This window comes from Cetorhinus maximus, chromosome 6 (assembly GCF_964194155.1).
Source record: "Cetorhinus maximus chromosome 6, sCetMax3.hap1.1, whole genome shotgun sequence".
NCBI lineage: Eukaryota > Metazoa > Chordata > Chondrichthyes > Lamniformes > Cetorhinidae > Cetorhinus > Cetorhinus maximus.
The window spans coordinates 133,984,515-134,001,437 of record NC_135884.1 but is presented as its reverse complement, the minus strand read 5'-3'; the positions used below and the strand labels follow the sequence as shown (position 1 = coordinate 134,001,437).

Below are 16,923 nucleotides of genomic sequence, written 5' to 3'. Positions count from 1 at the left end.
CTACTTTTATAAAAATCTCTTTCTAACATAGCAAACCCACAGCTACCTTGAGTGACTAACATGATACAATTTCCACCTAACGTCAACTGCCATGGACTTGACTCAATTTTATTTTAGATCTCTGCAAGGCACTTCAGTCTTTTCTCACTTCCTGCCCCTTTCAATAACCCTAGTTGACAAGGTTTTAATATTATTGGAACTTCATTTTATACATCCAAAAAGTGTTTCATATGTTCAAAAATATCAACTTCATGTCACCCATTCACTTCTACCTAGCATTCAGAAAGGATAACTGTTTCAAAATGCACATTCATAAATGAAACATTAATACGTCAACAAAAGTATGAAATAAATCAACTCAAATAACCAAGGCCATTTCAGAAAACAAAGCTGTGTACACTCTTCAGAATACAAAAGTCAAAGATAATCAGAGCACAACGTTACCTGAAGTGGGGCCGGAGTGGAAGCAGGGTGCTAGATTGCTCTTCTGAGGGATACCACAGAACATTTCACTGGAGTTCTATGGGATCTGTTAAAAAAGATTTTCCTGACATCTTGTTGCAAGACGTGTGGATTGAAAAGGGAGTCAAAGGCATAGGGGCTAGATAAGAGAGTTGAGGCCACAATCAGATCAGCCATGATCTTATCAAACGGCGGAGCTGGCTTGAGGGGCCTAATAGCCTACTCTTGCTCCTAATTCATATGTTCATATGAAACTAAAATTGACATTAATTACTTAGCGACACTTTGGTCTTATGTAAGCATTCCCATCTCTGAACAAAAGGATGAAGGGTTCAAGGCCTGAACAGCCTGTTGAATTGAGACTAGAGTATGGTCTTTAAATACTGGCTTGATGCCCAGCAAGGTACTCACATCTCAACACAGTGAACACTGGCTCAGTGATAGCATTCATAGCAAGGTCTAAAGAGTTGGGCTCAGGTCCCACAGGCAGTCCCAATGAGCGAAGACTACAGCATCAGATCTAAATACCGGAAGATGTGCAATAGGGATACCTGTGTCCGATGGGTGACAGTGCCCAAACCGCATTGTAAAGGATAGGTAAAGCTCTTTAGCTTTGGCTGCAGCCCAGGTAGGAGAAAGTAATTTGAAAATAAAAACTGTGAGGAATACAATGGGGAACCACCTCAACTACTCTTCCCTAATAAGTAGTTCAAAAATCTTATGTCCGAGTCTTGATTTAGGGCCAGTCCTAGGACAGAGCATAATAGATGGATGGACTTAGCAATACTGATCAGTAAATTTTTATAGCAACAATTAAATCTAGTGGGATTCAGAAGACAGACAGTAGCATTCAGTTCCAAATGTCATTGGAGTTTAATGTTTTTTAAATTACCACAAAAAAGGTCGCTGACGTCTGATGAAGTCATTTAATCATTTCAATTCTTTTAAAATTCATTCTTGGGGCTATATCAGGACAATTGTCATTTGTCAAATTATTGGCAGAACATCAACAGATTCCTTAAAGTGGTCATGATTTCTAGAAATTTTTCATGGTAAATTCTTTATGTATTCAAATACTATTGCTTTGTTTCCTTGAAACTTTAACAACGAATCATTAAGATACCATTCACAATATTTGAAATGTGCATGATATAGTTATCAATTAGTCCACAATCGACAGAAGATCATAACAAACCACAACTCAGTGCTCAAATAGTCCTAATTGACAACTGAGAATCTTGAGTTCCAAGTTTCAAATTTACACTAATGAAAATAAATGGAAAGTATTAATTCCATTGAATTTTTAAAATATGGTACCTTCAAAGAGGTTACAGTAAAATAAAGATGGTGTTCCCTGAAATTTGCTTTCACGAGATCCACTAAATTTTGCACAAGTTTTCTTTCGTAATAAAAGATAGTTTGTTATAGATTACTGTTGAAGCAACTCAATTTCAAATAGATCATATTAATTTTTTCTCCTCCAAACTGAGGGATATGGCTAACGCCGAGGAAGAATGTAACATAATACAAGAAGACATTAGAAGGCTTGCAGACAGGTCAGTTGAGTGGCAAATGAACTTTAACATAGATAAATGTGAGGTGATGCACTTAGGTAGGAAAATCAAAAGCATCACCTATACCTTAGAAAATAAGAAACTGAATTGAGTAGAAGAGCAAACGGATACAAGGCAAACAAATAATTAAAAGCAGCATCTCAGGTCAGCAAAACAATGACAAATGCTAAAAAGGCACTGGGATTTATTCCTAGGGGTTTACAAGTAGTGAAGTTATGTTAAACCTGTATGGCATCCTGGTCAGGCTGCACTGGTCTGGTCTTCATATTATAAAAACGATGTAAACACGCTGGAAAATGTGCAGAAAAGATTTACAGGATAGTATCAGAACTGAAAGGTTACAGCTATCAGAACAGATTGAGCAGATGGATTTCTTTTCTTTAGAAAAGAATTAGATGAAACGTGGCAAAGATCCTTAGAACTATGAATGGAAGGATAAGATGAGGTAGAATGAATGGGAGGTGACTTGTGTAGACTATAAACACCAAGACAGCATAGTTGGGCAGAATGGCCTCTTTCTGTGCTGTACATTCTATGCAATTCAATGTAATCTCTCCATTCCTGCTTCCAAGGTGTCACCAATGAGTGACAGACAATCTAAGAGATAGCCAGGTTTGAAGACCAGTTTGCAAAACCCGAATTAACAGCTAACATTTTCAACTACATTCTTCTCTTCCAGAAAGCAGACACAATTGGATAATATATTATTTCATTTTGATACTAAAACCAATTTGCATATTACGGAATCCAAATAATCTCCCGCTGTTTCATGTTCAATAATACAACTATGTATTTAGTGAGTCAAAAAAAAAACCTTGATTCAGGGCTGATTAACCTCTGGTCTTTACTGTTCTCGAAACAACTAGTCATATAAAACATACATAATATTCAACATTTTAAAAAGTACAAGAATCAACTACATGGAGCCTTTTCACACAATTCAATCAGCAGTATTTGTTGAATAGGTAAATATTGCTGAATCTGCATGTAACTCAATAGTGATGTGTGAGGGAAATGAAAAGAGCATTGCTAAAAGTGGTTTCTCCTGTATGTAAACAGAAAAGCATGCAGTCTTTCCTTTATGGATCTACTAAGGATTACTATGCAAAACCCTTCTTTTCTCTTTTGGCTAAGAGACATGCCAATTTATGTCATTTTGATTTCCCCTGAAAGCTTATCGGGAAAATGGTCAGTGGTTGAGTGGCTATTCCATCATGCGATTTAAATAAAATAAATCCATACCATCACTACAGCACAAACATGTGAGAGAAAATAGCTGGCAACCACCTTACAACTTCCAGAGGATTCCCAGCATAGCCTCTTCAGTTGATCGATCAGATTCTGGGTTCTAGGTAGGAGCCCTTAAACTCCTAGCATGACTAACTTTAGACATGACATGAGACACATGCAGCAGAACGATATTTGACAATTGCTTCTCCTTTCCCCATACACCCCCCTCGAAATGTTTATATAAATATATAAAACAAAGTGTAAAGAAAAACATTAAAAATATTTATAAGTCATCAGGAACATAAGGCATGCATTCTTCATAGGAACAACATTATAAATCTTTGTGATCTTGGTACATATCTTCCATTTTCTGAGGCGTGCGCTCAAAGTTTTACAAAGCAGCACTGGAAGACAGAGTGCTAGAAGTCTGATTAACTGTTCCTGTTAAGAGAATTACGTCTTTCCATTTTAAATAACTATGACAAAATACAAAATAAACAAATATGCTGACTTAGAATATATTATTAAAAAAAACTTTAAAACACTTGGTTTAAATATATTACAATACATGAGAAGGTAGAACCTAAGAACAAAATCAACTTTGCTGGAAATGCAATGCCTGCACTGGTGCAGGATGGTGTGTGCACTTCTCTAGCTCTACTGCTCACCAGTGTGTAGTGGTGTTCTCCAGCATTAGTATGTAATATTGAATTTTCTTGCTTCCCTCAGTGCAGTTTTACATTACTACCCTCAAGCAATCACAATATTTTACCCTAACAATGTCATATACAGAGATTAATTTTATAGTGAGATTATTCTGTGCAACACCAAAATGATTGTCCCAAAGAATGTAATGCTTCAACTTATTTTATATATCCGTGAAGAACAGTGCCTTGAATCCAATGAATTAAATACAAAAATAAGTTAGTAAGTGTAACAAGAAGCTATTCTTGAAGATTCGTAGTGAATGTATGAATGTAAACTATAGGATTCATCCTCTGGATAAAGATTCCACGTATGAGAGAGCGCTCTGCATTGACGTCAGACAGTAGCCTTCTTCACCAATTAAATACCTAAAGAAAGAAAAAAAATGGCATTAGTATTCTTGATGATCATATATTTAAAAGTTGCATGAGTCAGTAGAATTTTCCAGTGAGAAGGCAGGATTTGCTTTAAACCAAGACCCTTTCAAGTTTTCATTGTTCAATTGTTGCAGCAGGATGAAAAAGAAAAAGATACACCCGGGTGTGTAACCATGGAGTACATTTTCCCAGCGCCTCACCAGGCTCTGTGAATGAGCATTTCATTTTCTGCAGTACATAACGATACTAAAATAGATAATTAAGAAGTCTTTAAACAAGCCAAGGTAGCAAAGAAGAACAAGTTATTAAAATACAGAAGTTTCCAAATCACGACTGTGGAACATAACTGATCCATAGGCCCCAAGAGTATAACCTTTGCAATTTAAGCAACTAAGTTCAATGTGCACTTATATTTCTTACTGATTTGAAGTTTATGAGCTTAGATATTTAAAATAAAACTTAGATGCTAAATCAGAACACCAGAATATATTGGTAATTGCAGTTTGAGATATATTCAAAATTAATGGGATTATTGATTTAAACTCGGTGTGTAGTGCATGAGAAACCACAGTATGCACTCAAATGATTTACAAAGACAAAAAGCCTGGATACTCAATTGTTAATATAAGCAACAACATTCTATTTGTTTTGAGAAATGTATAGTAAAGCGAGGTATTACGTCAGCTGTAATTTAATAGGAAGCTCAGGCGGACCTAGGGAATGCTATGAAGTGACCCCTCTTCATCATTCTGCTGAAGATATGTTTTTCCTCCCAAAACTGACAGCGATTAACACACACTGGCTGTGTTGCAAGAACCCAATCGCAGTAGGATATGGACTTAGTGGCAGACAGCTCCTCCGGGCAAACTGTGACCTACATTATGTGGTGACTTAAATTTTAGGAAGTTACAACTGAGCATTAGAGCATTTCATTGGAAAGTAACAATGAAATGTACAAAAGTCTTTATGAGAAAGTAGTAACCAGTGACAAATCTTACAGAATGTTTTGTAGATGATGAACGCAACCTGGTATTTAACTGTAGATTTTTTTCTGAAAAAGTTCAGGAGAGATAGTCAGGCCAGCACTACCTGTTCTATTATACGGCAGAATAATGTTTATCTTTTAGTATGGTACATTGCAGTTTAGCCTCAAATGCAAGTAAGGGATGGAGTTTTTCAATATTACTTATCTTCAGAACCATAGACAATAGAAGCAACTTTCTTATGCCAATTATATTTTTATAAGCACAGACTTGATGAAGTGCACAAACATTTATGATCATTAATAGGCAATCATTTTGTAAAACATAGTAGTTTATTTTGTTTATTATTGATTTGCTCAAATTAATTTGCACAGCTATTTAAAACGTGTTTTCATTGACATGACTTTGGTCCTCGTATTGTGATGCAGACTGTGAGTAACCTGGCTTCTGGGATGAAGCTAAGGCAGTACTTTAGTATACTCCACTCAGCTCTCACTGCTTGGGTAAAAAAATGAGAAAAGGATTTTTTTTAAAGTGCGTAATTGCTCATAAATGTCAACCATATACTCCTCAAAGTTGATCATCTAAAACAATGAAAATATTACATCTGCACCTTCTACCACCCATGGGGAAAGAATGAAGTGCTACCATACATTGCAGGCTAAGGACTTTTTAATGTATAAATAATATACTTATTATATATATTATATTTATATTTCTGCACATCTTTAGTCAGCTTAATTTTCATTCAATATATAAAGCATTCCCCTCCTTCGTTGACCTTCAAGTCCAGTTTACCTGCTGTGGGCTAACCTGCAATCTCCTTCATGCTCTGATACCCCAACTAACACTATCCCTTTGGACTCTGCTAAGGGATCAACAATCATCGCTTAGCTCCGTATTTCCCTCCAGAATGCCCATTCAACAGTGAACAGGCACTTGCCACCTACAATCTTATTACAGCAACGTGCCAAGGCTTCTTCGACAGCATCTTCCAAACCTGTGCCCTTAATCACCTGGAAGGCAGCAGACACATGGAAACACCATCACCTGCAAGTTCCCCTCCGAGGCACACACCATCCTGAGTGGAAGTATATCGCCGTTCCTTCATGGTCGCATGCACATGGATTGCAGCAGTTCAAGAAGTCTGCTCACAGCAATTTTCTCAAGGAAAATTAATTAATGGGCAATAAATGCTCACTTTGCCAGTGACACCCACATTTTAAGGGCAAAACAAACCAGAAACAGGCCATTCAGCCCCAACCAGCCCCTGCTGGCATTTATGTTCCACTTATGTCTTCCCTCGTTGTTCCTTACCTAACTCAATTGTAGCAGATTGTGCTGACATCCTGCCTTCGGGCAGTGATATTTTAGCCTTACTAAAGCCTCTCCACTTGATTGTACCTGAAATCACTGTGATGGTGGGGACAGGGTTCATCATTATCGCCAAGTTACATCTTGATCTCTTCCCTACTTCATCAAAACCTCTCTTGCCAAGCTCCTGACTGGTCTACCCCTCTGGCCTCTCCTTTAAAATCATTATTGTGACCCATTTTGAGTTTCTTGCAGTATACCCTCCGTCATTCTCTCCACTGAGCAACTCATCATCCTCAGTGATTTCAATCTCCACCACAACTCTCCTCTGAATTCACCACCCTCCTATTCTCCTCGAAGCTTCCTTTTCATATAAATTCTTTCAACCATATTCATAATCCTTCAACCTTGCCATTGCCTGTCACCTTGATCACAGAGAAGGCTCTCTCTGATCACTTGCTTTCGCATCTCAGCCCATATATCTTCCGACCTTCTGGTTCCACCCGTTTCTGCTTCAGGGGAAAGAACTCTTGGAAAAGAAAACTCAAAATCGCTTACAACTGCACTTTATCACAATTCCTAAATGGCTTGTTCCCAGCAAACCCTTCACTGCTATCCACTCAGGCACAAGCTGGAGTGAATCTAGCACACTGAGGCTTAACCATTTCTTGCCAGATCTGGTTGGACTACATCAAGCTCTCATGGATCCCCCTCTCTTCTGCCCGAACGACTCACTACTATAGGATCATCCAAAAAGGCAAAGGCCTCTTATTCTATAATACTGTCTCCTTAAGGCCCTCTCCTCTGACCCCTCCTACTTCATTTCTACTGATAAGTATGAACAGCTGATGGATTTCTTCGTCACCAAGAGAGAACTAATTGTTCGGGAACCTTTGTTGCTTTCCTAGCTTCCCCTTGCCCATCAAGCCAAACAATCCTACAAACCACCTCATCCTAGCTGTGAACTCCCAGCTTTTTATAATTTCTTCCATCTTCCCCCATGTCATCTATGCACTGAATTGACCTATGACATTCTCTCCTTTAACACACCCCCCACCCCCCATTTCCATAAGACTATTGATCACCAAACTTCCCTTACTGGTCACTGATACTGTAAATGATTCTTTACCCTCAAGAGTGTCCACTTACCTTCCAAGACTAGTCATGAATTCCCCTCCTCCTTCATCAATAAACTCATCATTGATTGCTGTCCTTGCTGCCATCTCCTCCAACTAAAAAAATGGTCCCTGGGACAAACTTAATCATCTTATCTCTAACCTACCTTTTTTTTGCACCGTTTGGTGCATAGTTGCACATGCATGGTAACTTAAAGGGGCCTACTTGATCCTGCGTGGGAATCTTCAAGTGGCTGTGCTACAATGCATCTTTAAGGGGACATTGCTTATCACTTGTCCGATGCTGACCAAGAATGTTTGCAACTTTGGCTCTTATTCAACTGAACTGAGTTTCCAATTCCATATTCTCTATGCCAAAAAGATTCACTTCTGTAACATCACATACCTCCGTGCCACCTCAGCCCAATAAACATGCCTTTGTCATTTTTACACAATGAGTCCACTGGTGTATTGCTCTCCTGGTTGGTCTTCCAACCTCCATCAACTGTAATGTTCAGCTCATCTAAGTCTTTGTGCCTATATCCTATTTTGCACTAAGTCCAATTCGCCTCAGCCTTATTGAGCTACATTGGCTTTTTGCTTCCTCACATTCAATTTCACATTTGATGTTTAAATTCTTCCCTGACCTCACCTTCCCGCAACTTTCTCAAGCTCTTAACTCTCCTTGTACACTCTGTCCTTAACACTCTGGTGTTTTGTGCATTCCCCCAACCACCTCACCCCTTGTCTACTTACCTGTCTTAGAAACATAGAAAATAGGAGCAGGAATAGGCCATTCGGCCCTTCGAGCATGCTCCGCCATTCATTATGATCATGGCTGATCATCCAACTCAATAGCCTGCTTCCGCTTTCTCCCCATATCTTTTGATCCCTTTCGCCCCAAGAGCTATATCTAACATGCAATGTTTTGGCCTCAACTACTTTCTGTGGTAGCGAATTCCACAGGCTCACCACTCTCTGGGTGAAGAAATTTCTCCTCATCTCAGTCCTAAATGGTCTACCCCGTATCCTCAGACTGTGACCCCTGGTTCTGAACTCCCCCACCATTGGGAACATCCTTCCTGCATCTACCCTGTCTAGTCTTGTTAGAATTTTATAGGTTTCTATGAGATCCCCCCTCATTCTTCTGAACTCCAGCCAATATAATCCTAACCGACTCAATCTCTCCTCATATGTCAGTCCCGCCATCCCAGGAATCAGTCTGGTAAACCTTCGTTGCACTCCCTCTATAGCAAGAACATCCTTCCTCAGATAAGGAGACCAAAACTGCACACAATATTTCAGGTGTGGTCTCACCAAGGCCCTGTATAATTGCAGCAAGACATCCCTGCTCCTGTACTCGAATCCTCTCACTGTGAAGGCCAACATACCATTTGCTTTCTTTACCGCTTGTTGCACCTGCATGCTTACCTTCAGCGACTGGTGTACGAGGACACCAAGGTCTTGTTGCACATTCCCCTCTCTCAATTTATAGCCATTCAGATAATAATCTGCCTTCCTGTTTTTGCTACCTAAGTGGATAACCTCACATTTATCCACATTATACTGCATCTGCCATGCATTTGCCCACTCACTCAGCTTGTCCAAATCAAACTGAAGCATCTGTGCATCCTCCTCACAGCTCACCCTCCCACCCAGCTTTGTGTCATCTGCAAGTTTGGAGATATTACATGAAGTTCCCATTAATATACATTGTGAATAGCTGCGGTCCCAGCACCGATCCCTGCAGTACCCCACTACTCACTACCTGCCATTCGGAAAAATTTTATTTATTCCGTTTATTCTTACTCTCTATTTCCTGTCTGTCAACCTGACACTCCAGCTTTCTGCCTTCCTTAAAACCCAACTTTGTGACCAATGTTTTGGTCAATACCCTAACATCAGCTTCAGCTTTTCTTTACGCCTGTGTTTGCCATAGGATAACTTTTCTATTTTAAATATGCTACAACTATGCAAACTGCTGCTGTTATTATTGCTAAAAATATTATTAGAAAGTTGTCTCAACCATTGTTTAAACCAATGATAACAGAATTGTTACGGCATGGAAGGAGGCCATTCGGCCCATCGTGTCTGTACCAGCTCTCTGAGCATTTCAACTTAGTGCCAATCTCCTGCCTTTTTCCTGTAACCCTGCACATTGTTTCTATTTAGATAATCGCCCAATGCACTATTGAATGCCTCAATTGAACCTGCCTCCACCACACTTCCAGGCAATGCATTCCAAACCCTAACTACTCGCTGTGTGAAAAGGTTTTTTCTCAGCTTGCATTTGCTCCATTTACATTACCAGAATGGAAAGGGGAAGATAACTAAACAAAAAGTAAATAAAAATATTAAACAGGGGAACAAAACCATTTTTTGAGTTACTTTGACAAAAATAGAATCAATCTTCCAAAAGTGTTCAATAGGATGTCACAAATTAGACAGGATTACCACAGGAAATAAAACATTTCAGAAACCAAGTTAACTCACATTAGTACATATTTCAAATTCCAAACAAAAAGAAAGGCAGTCAACAGCTTTGCCTGACACCTGGCAATTTTTTGAACATTTTCCCCACATTCAGTGTCTTTTTTCACGCTCTCTCCCTCTTTCATCCAACAAGGCACAACATTCATTGGTTGAAAAATCACTGGCCCAACTGCATATCCTGTTATATCATAGCAAAGTAGTGAATAATCCTTTTAAAATCAAAGCTCAATTTTTCTTTTCAAAAATCTTTACATCATATTCTGCAGGTCACCTTTAAACTAAAAGAGAAGTTAAGACCTGTAAAAATATAAATTTTGGATTAATTATATTGGATTACTCCTGGCTCAGTGTCCAAACTTTCTTCCGAGGGACTAAGTCCATGCAGTAGTCTTCGCACTTTTATGCTTGCTTGCATCTATGCTTTTTTGTGTATATATAATGACTTTTCAATGCTCTGCGCATTGGTAGGGCATAATTGCATGAGGCCCCTGCTAAGCAGAGTGCTCGCAACAAAGGCATAACAATGTTCGAGAAATTGAGGTCAGCCAGCTGTCATCATAAAAAAAAACTGATTCATGCACATTCAGAATAGAATAGTTAAAGAAGAAGGGGAAATTATGAATGACTTCACACATTAATTGTCCAGTATGTTCAAACAGTGGCTGCATGCATGTATAATATGTATTTAACCATCTCTCAAATGGGGGGCAAAATAGAGAATTAGAAAAAAGGGGGAAGTTGCAAAGAAAAATCAAATCCACACTAAAACAAACACAAAATAAACATGCACTCTTGGAACAAGTGGCGTGTTCAGAGGAATCAACATTTCTCGTTTTTCAGAGGCGAATGAACTACAGATGTCCTAGTAGTCAAACCAGTTAGGGATCTTCTAACCAAAATCATGACACATGTGGCTTGTAAACACTGGAAACTTTAACATTGCGTGAGCTTATGAAATAATTAGTTCAAGATCCAAGGGCATAATTTACTTTCTGCCAAGCACTGTCATTTGATTTTTTAAATTGCAATTTTGTTTTGCTCATTTTATTCATATTTCCTTGGCACATGTTCAAGTTTAGAAGGGAGTGGAAGGACCAACTCCATGAGAGACAACAGCGATTGAGAGAACTATTATGCGGCTCAGTGGTTAAGCAGCCTGAAGGTTTAGGTTTTACCAATATTAAAATTAGTTCTGGTGTCCAAAATCTATTTAATTGGGAAAGAAACAGAAATTAAAGCAATGAAATATTAAAAATTTCAATACATTTTGTTTATCATATTGCTGTTTAAGAACGAACAGTACCTGGGTAAAAGTTTCTAATTTACTTCCTTAGGAGAAAAAAATGACCACAAGGTAACTTGTTTGGTATTTCATGGACCATTTCTTTAAGGTACTTTAGCTTCACTCAGTACAGGTTAGCATTTGTAGATTATACTGCACCTTTGTACTGGTGACATCTCAGCACTGCACTAGCACCAACAATGCAGTATAAAAATAGCCCAACTTTCACTCCAACAGTGTCCTTGGGAGTCTGCCTCCCACCCAACATTCTCCATAAACTACCACTTCTGCAAAAGTCTGTCATATACATCCTCTCCTGGAGTAATCCCTCATCATTCCTATCCTTGCTTACCTACATTGAATCCCTATGCTCTAACATACTGTCATGTCCCAGTAGATTCTGAACTTCAAGCTAATTTTTATATTTTAGAACTGACCACAAATGGCTGCAAAAAGACAGCCACACGAGGATTACCTGACTTCTCTTGTGAATCAAAACATTCCCTTGCCTCAAGAAGGAGCAAAAGGAACCTTCCAGACTGATGATGATTCTATGCCTTTTCTCGAAACTAATCCAAAAGAGTAATTTCAAATTGAATGGGTCATTCAGATACAAAGACACTGGCTATTTCAAACTCTCAATGTGTGAAATCCACAACACAGGATGGATAATCAACAGACCACCCCTTTTTAGAAAAAGGATGTTAAATTTACACAAGTCACATGGTGAGGAAGCTATTTTGTTGTCTGCTTTTAAAATAACATAAAGAAGCTGTTCTGCTGACAGAATTCCATAAAAGGTATTGAACCTGTTGTGAGTCATCTAAGCAGCCAAAGTAATAAACAGTAAAACCTTGAAAGTGGGAGAAAACTTCCCCAACCTGTTCCAACTTTGAGTTCACCTGAGAACCAACCTCCTGGAAATCTGACTACAAGAAGCCTCTCAGCTTACTGAGCATCCTTTGTTTTACAAGACCTTCATTTCAACTTAAGAATCAACTCATCTAATAAACTACAGACATGAAAGAGGCTGAGACAATCATGTGTTGTAATTGTATCGTTTTACTTTAATCTGTACCTATTCTTTGTGTGTGTGATAATGTGTGAGTCGAGTGAGTGAGACATCATATTTTAAATCTCCAGGGCAATTGTGTAATAATAAATCATCTTTTTTTCAAAACTCTCAAAGAGCTTGCTGCTGGGATCATTTAAATTAGGACAATAATTCTGAGCGTAAGAAAACACACACCTGTCACATACAAACATACTGATCACAGGCAATAAAATTGAACACAAATTCTGTCCGTGACAAAATTCTGATTAAAATCTTTGTCCTCATCTTTAAATTCCCCCACTGCCTTGCCACATTGCATCCTCCCCCAACTTATATCATGTGCCTGACTACTCCATTCTTCCACCTTTGTCCTTTTGTGCATCACCCTCCATTGGAGAGACAGCCTTCAGCTACCTGGGTCCATGAAACATATTTTCTGCATTTTATGGAACTCCTTCCCATAACCTCTCCAATTCCCTCATCACCTATAAAAATTTCCTTAAAGCTCGTTTCTTTGATCAATGTTTGTTCATCTTACCTAAACTCTCCCTTTCTGGCACAACATACACTTTTCTTTTTTCCATGAAGTCAGGATGGTACTTTCATGAAAATACACTACCTGAATGCAAATTGCTATTGTATTGAAGCATCAATCAATTTAACTGGAGTGGGAGGAAATGTAAATTCACCACCGTTTTGTAAAATATTGGTCCCAATAATTTGAGATAAAAAAATTAATAATTCTAAAACTGCAAAGGTTAGCCTACTCTACAGGGAGCCTACTCTACAGGGCAATGTGCTTGAAGGCACTTTTATGAGAGTTCCGCTCAGATAATCTCTTTGGACAGAATTCAAATTGTTATCAACTCTATTTAATGAATGCTTGTTGGTTTTCCACAACTTATCTGCATTAGATGACCTTAGGCCAAACAATCACCTTCACTATTGCACACTGCATTTAAAAAAACACTGATCCAATATTTCAGTTGTAAGGTCTGTGGCTACAGTAAAAGTATGCAGTTATTGTAGCATTAATAATGCAATAATTTACACTTATATTATCAGTCATCTACAAAATTTCATCAAGTTCAAGAAATTTAGACTGTCCAATGGTATATATAATGTAACTTCAGAAATAAATGTAATGCACAACAAATCAGTTCCACAGACAACTGCCAGTGAAGTGGTCTCGCTATAAAATCAGGCAATGTGGCGGTCAGATAGAGATCATTAAGACACAGTTGCAATATGTTAAGTATTTGCATACAAAATTTTGGAATTTCTTTGCCCATTTTTACATAGAAAGTATTTAGAAAGTAATGTTTTCGGGTTGCATTGAACAGAAAGTGCATTCAAAAAGCTATTTTTTATAAAGACATCAAGATTAAAAGCTCATAAATAAGGCTTTGAATCTGTTTCCCCCAAATATTGTAAACAATAAGCAATCAATAATTAATAAATAACTCACACCCATTGTGTTGGGGAAGTCCCTATTCTTGGATACTCAGCAGGGGTGGTTCTGAGTTAAGCTTTCCCTTTTTTATTTGAACACTGGGAGCTTGTATAAAAAAGAGACATTCAGCCAGTAAGGTTTTAAAGAAAAATCTACTCAAAGGGAATGCAGAAATGTGACCCTGAGTCATTTCATTTAAGTACAGCAAAAGAACCTAAGAGAACTGTAACATATTGCAAGTAGGCCTGGGTCAGAGATTTTTAGTGTAACAACCAGTTATAGGCAATTTCATATTGTATTCATGGAAGTAAGCTATCAAGGTCAAGATGTCAACTTTGTTGGAACCAGTGCCCTTAGGTTTGTTGGGCGAAAGGGTCCAGGTTGCATACTTAAATTGGGGTGACTGAGTTAGTACAGAGACAGAGAACATTAGGAGGTCGTTGTTAGAATAAAAACATACTGTTTATTTACAAACTAAGCTCAGTAGCTATGCTTGTGCTCACATCATAAAACCCTGTCTCATCAGTGACTAACTCAAGACCCTCCTACAGAGAGGTAGCCTGCGCTACTCTGCTATTGGGTATTGAGATCATGTAACCTTACATTACAATACTTATCTTAAAGGTATATTACATATCAGATTATTACAATCTTGTACTGACACTGAACTACAGAAGCCATTTGTGCTCTGTAGTTTACAACTCACATTATGAATTGTATCATTAGCAACCAGCTCCTAACAGTTGATTGGCCAAGTATTGAAACATAGGGCAGAATTTTCTGCTTGTTGGGCAGGTTGTGCGGGTGGGGGCATGGACCTGATCGCTGCCCGTGATAGGGTCCGCGCCACCATTTTACACGGGTGGGACAAGGCCCGCCCAGTTTGAATCGCGGCTCCCGAGGACAGCGAGAGTGGGCGGGCAGTGACAGGACTGCAATGACCGCTGGGTTCAATGGTGACCTGGCAGCCTGTTTTAAAAAGTTGCTGCAGCCTTTTAAAGGCTGCGAATCATGGCCAGTGGAAGGGCTCCCCAGAGCACTGCTGGTGAGCAGGCCAGGCAGGAGGGCAGGGCAGGGCAGGGTAGGGCAGGGGGGCACTGTGCCTGATGATTGCCTTGCTGCCCTCCAGTGGAGGTAGCAGCACGGTGGGAGGTCCTAATCCCCCAGGACGGGAGGAGGAGGCCCCGCCACATGACCAAACGTGCTTGGGAGGAGGTGGCGGAGGTGGTGAGCTCCCACGACGTGGTGCGATGCACCTGGATCCAGTGTCGCAAGTGCTTCAACAACCTGTTGCGCTCAGGAAGGGTGGGTACCATGTTGGCACTTGTCACTTAACCCAGCAGGTAGGCATCCCTCCTGGTGCCCCCAAACCCCCCCAAGTCTGAGTATAGTGACTGCATTGAATCATTGATGGCATGTGTCCTTTGCTGGGTAGGCCAGCAGATATTGCCCATGCTGGGGTCACCCTGAGAGGGTGGTGATGAGATGGGTTCTGCACCTGCAGTACACCGACACCCACATGACTGTTTTGGGGGCAACCTGGAGGAGCTGCACCTAATCAATGCTCGTCTATCCTTTTCAGGAGAAGAATGCACATGATGCAGCCAAGCGGGTGAGGACTGGTGGAGGGCCAGCCCAGTTGGAGATTCTCAGCCGCTTCGGGCAGGAGGCCCTAGGTTTGGAAAGATGCCATGCGCCCAGGTCCACCAGTGTCGGTGAGGCTGGGGTGCCATGGGCAGGTATGTTTGCCCAGCAGTGAGGTCACCATCGTTCTCCCAACAGCCATGGCAGTGCTGAATGTTCAGTGATTGAAGTTTGCAACATGGCTTGACCATTGCTTATGGAAGGATGAGCGCATAATGATCCAGGGGACAGGGATGCACATTAACATTGTCACGTTAACTGATCCAATTTCCTTGTTCTTCCTTTCAGCATCAGCGGAGCAGGGCCGGGAGGAGCAGCAGCAGCAGGTGCCTCCTCTCACACCTGAGGGCTTTGAAGTCATGGTCTCACCAGCGTCACACCATCTCTGCTAGGCAGGCACCAGCGCAGATACTAGCACCTTGGTGGGAATTCGAACATCGGCTAGTGTCCCGGGGCACAGTGGTGAGGGCACTTCACAGTCACTGGAGGAGCTGACAGAGACAGAGAGTGCCCATGCCGCCAGCAGTCGGAGGACTGCAGGGGACTAGGCACACACTCAGTCGGTGCCTGATGATGTGCCTCTGGAGTGGTCCGCGATGCAGTAAACACAGGAAATGCGGCAGGGTGTGCGGGAGCATTTGGTGGAGGTACATGAGGCTATGCTTGGCTTGGTGTCTGTGGTGGAGGAGTCTACGTGGGCTATCGCCGAAGCAATGAGCCTCAGGGCTGAGCGCCATGCATCCTCCATGGAGAGAGTGGCGACTCTCGTGGAGAGCCTCCTCCAGAAGACCAATCAGGGCTTCCTGGGGATGTGCTCGGACCAGCAAGCCCTCACATCGGCATTGATCTCAGCTAGTCAGTGTCAGTGTGGGAGATGGTCTGGGCACCAAGTTTCCCAGCTCGGTGCCCATCCATCTCATGGATGAGCACCGTGTGAGCAGGGAGGTCGGAAGCGACCTCACGGCAGCGCAGCAGCTGCCTGTCATCTCTGCGGGGTCCTCTCAGGGCGCTCCGGCTGAGGGAGGCAGCTCTTCCGCCCCTTTGCCAGTAACCGTTGCATCTAGTGAGGCTGCGATGACTGGGGAGATGCCAGCTGTGGAGCTGGCAGCTCCCTCCCAGGCGGGGCCAACACAGGCTCCATGGGCCAGAGGACGATTGCCAAGGTCATCGAGGCCAACAGGACAGCAGAGTCAGCGGGCTGTCTCAGATGCCACTCCCAGCGAGGGGGCAGCACCAA

At 40.9% G+C, this 16,923-nt stretch overlaps 1 protein-coding gene across 4 annotated transcripts in view; it reads right to left on the bottom strand.

Annotated features, from left to right (window-relative positions):
• Positions 1–2,855: 2,855 nt before the first annotated feature.
• Positions 2,856–16,923, bottom strand: part of vps9d1 (VPS9 domain containing 1) — a 98,444-nt gene continuing 84,376 nt past the window's right edge. For all 4 annotated transcript variants that reach the window (XR_013576960.1, XM_078544539.1, XM_078544542.1 and 1 more), the window contains one exon: positions 2,856–4,339. Coding sequence is in view for 3 of the 4 variants with exons in the window: in XM_078544539.1 (XP_078400665.1) it covers positions 4,258–4,339 (82 nt within the window). In the remaining variant the exon portion in view is untranslated. The remainder of the gene's footprint in view (positions 4,340–16,923) is intronic.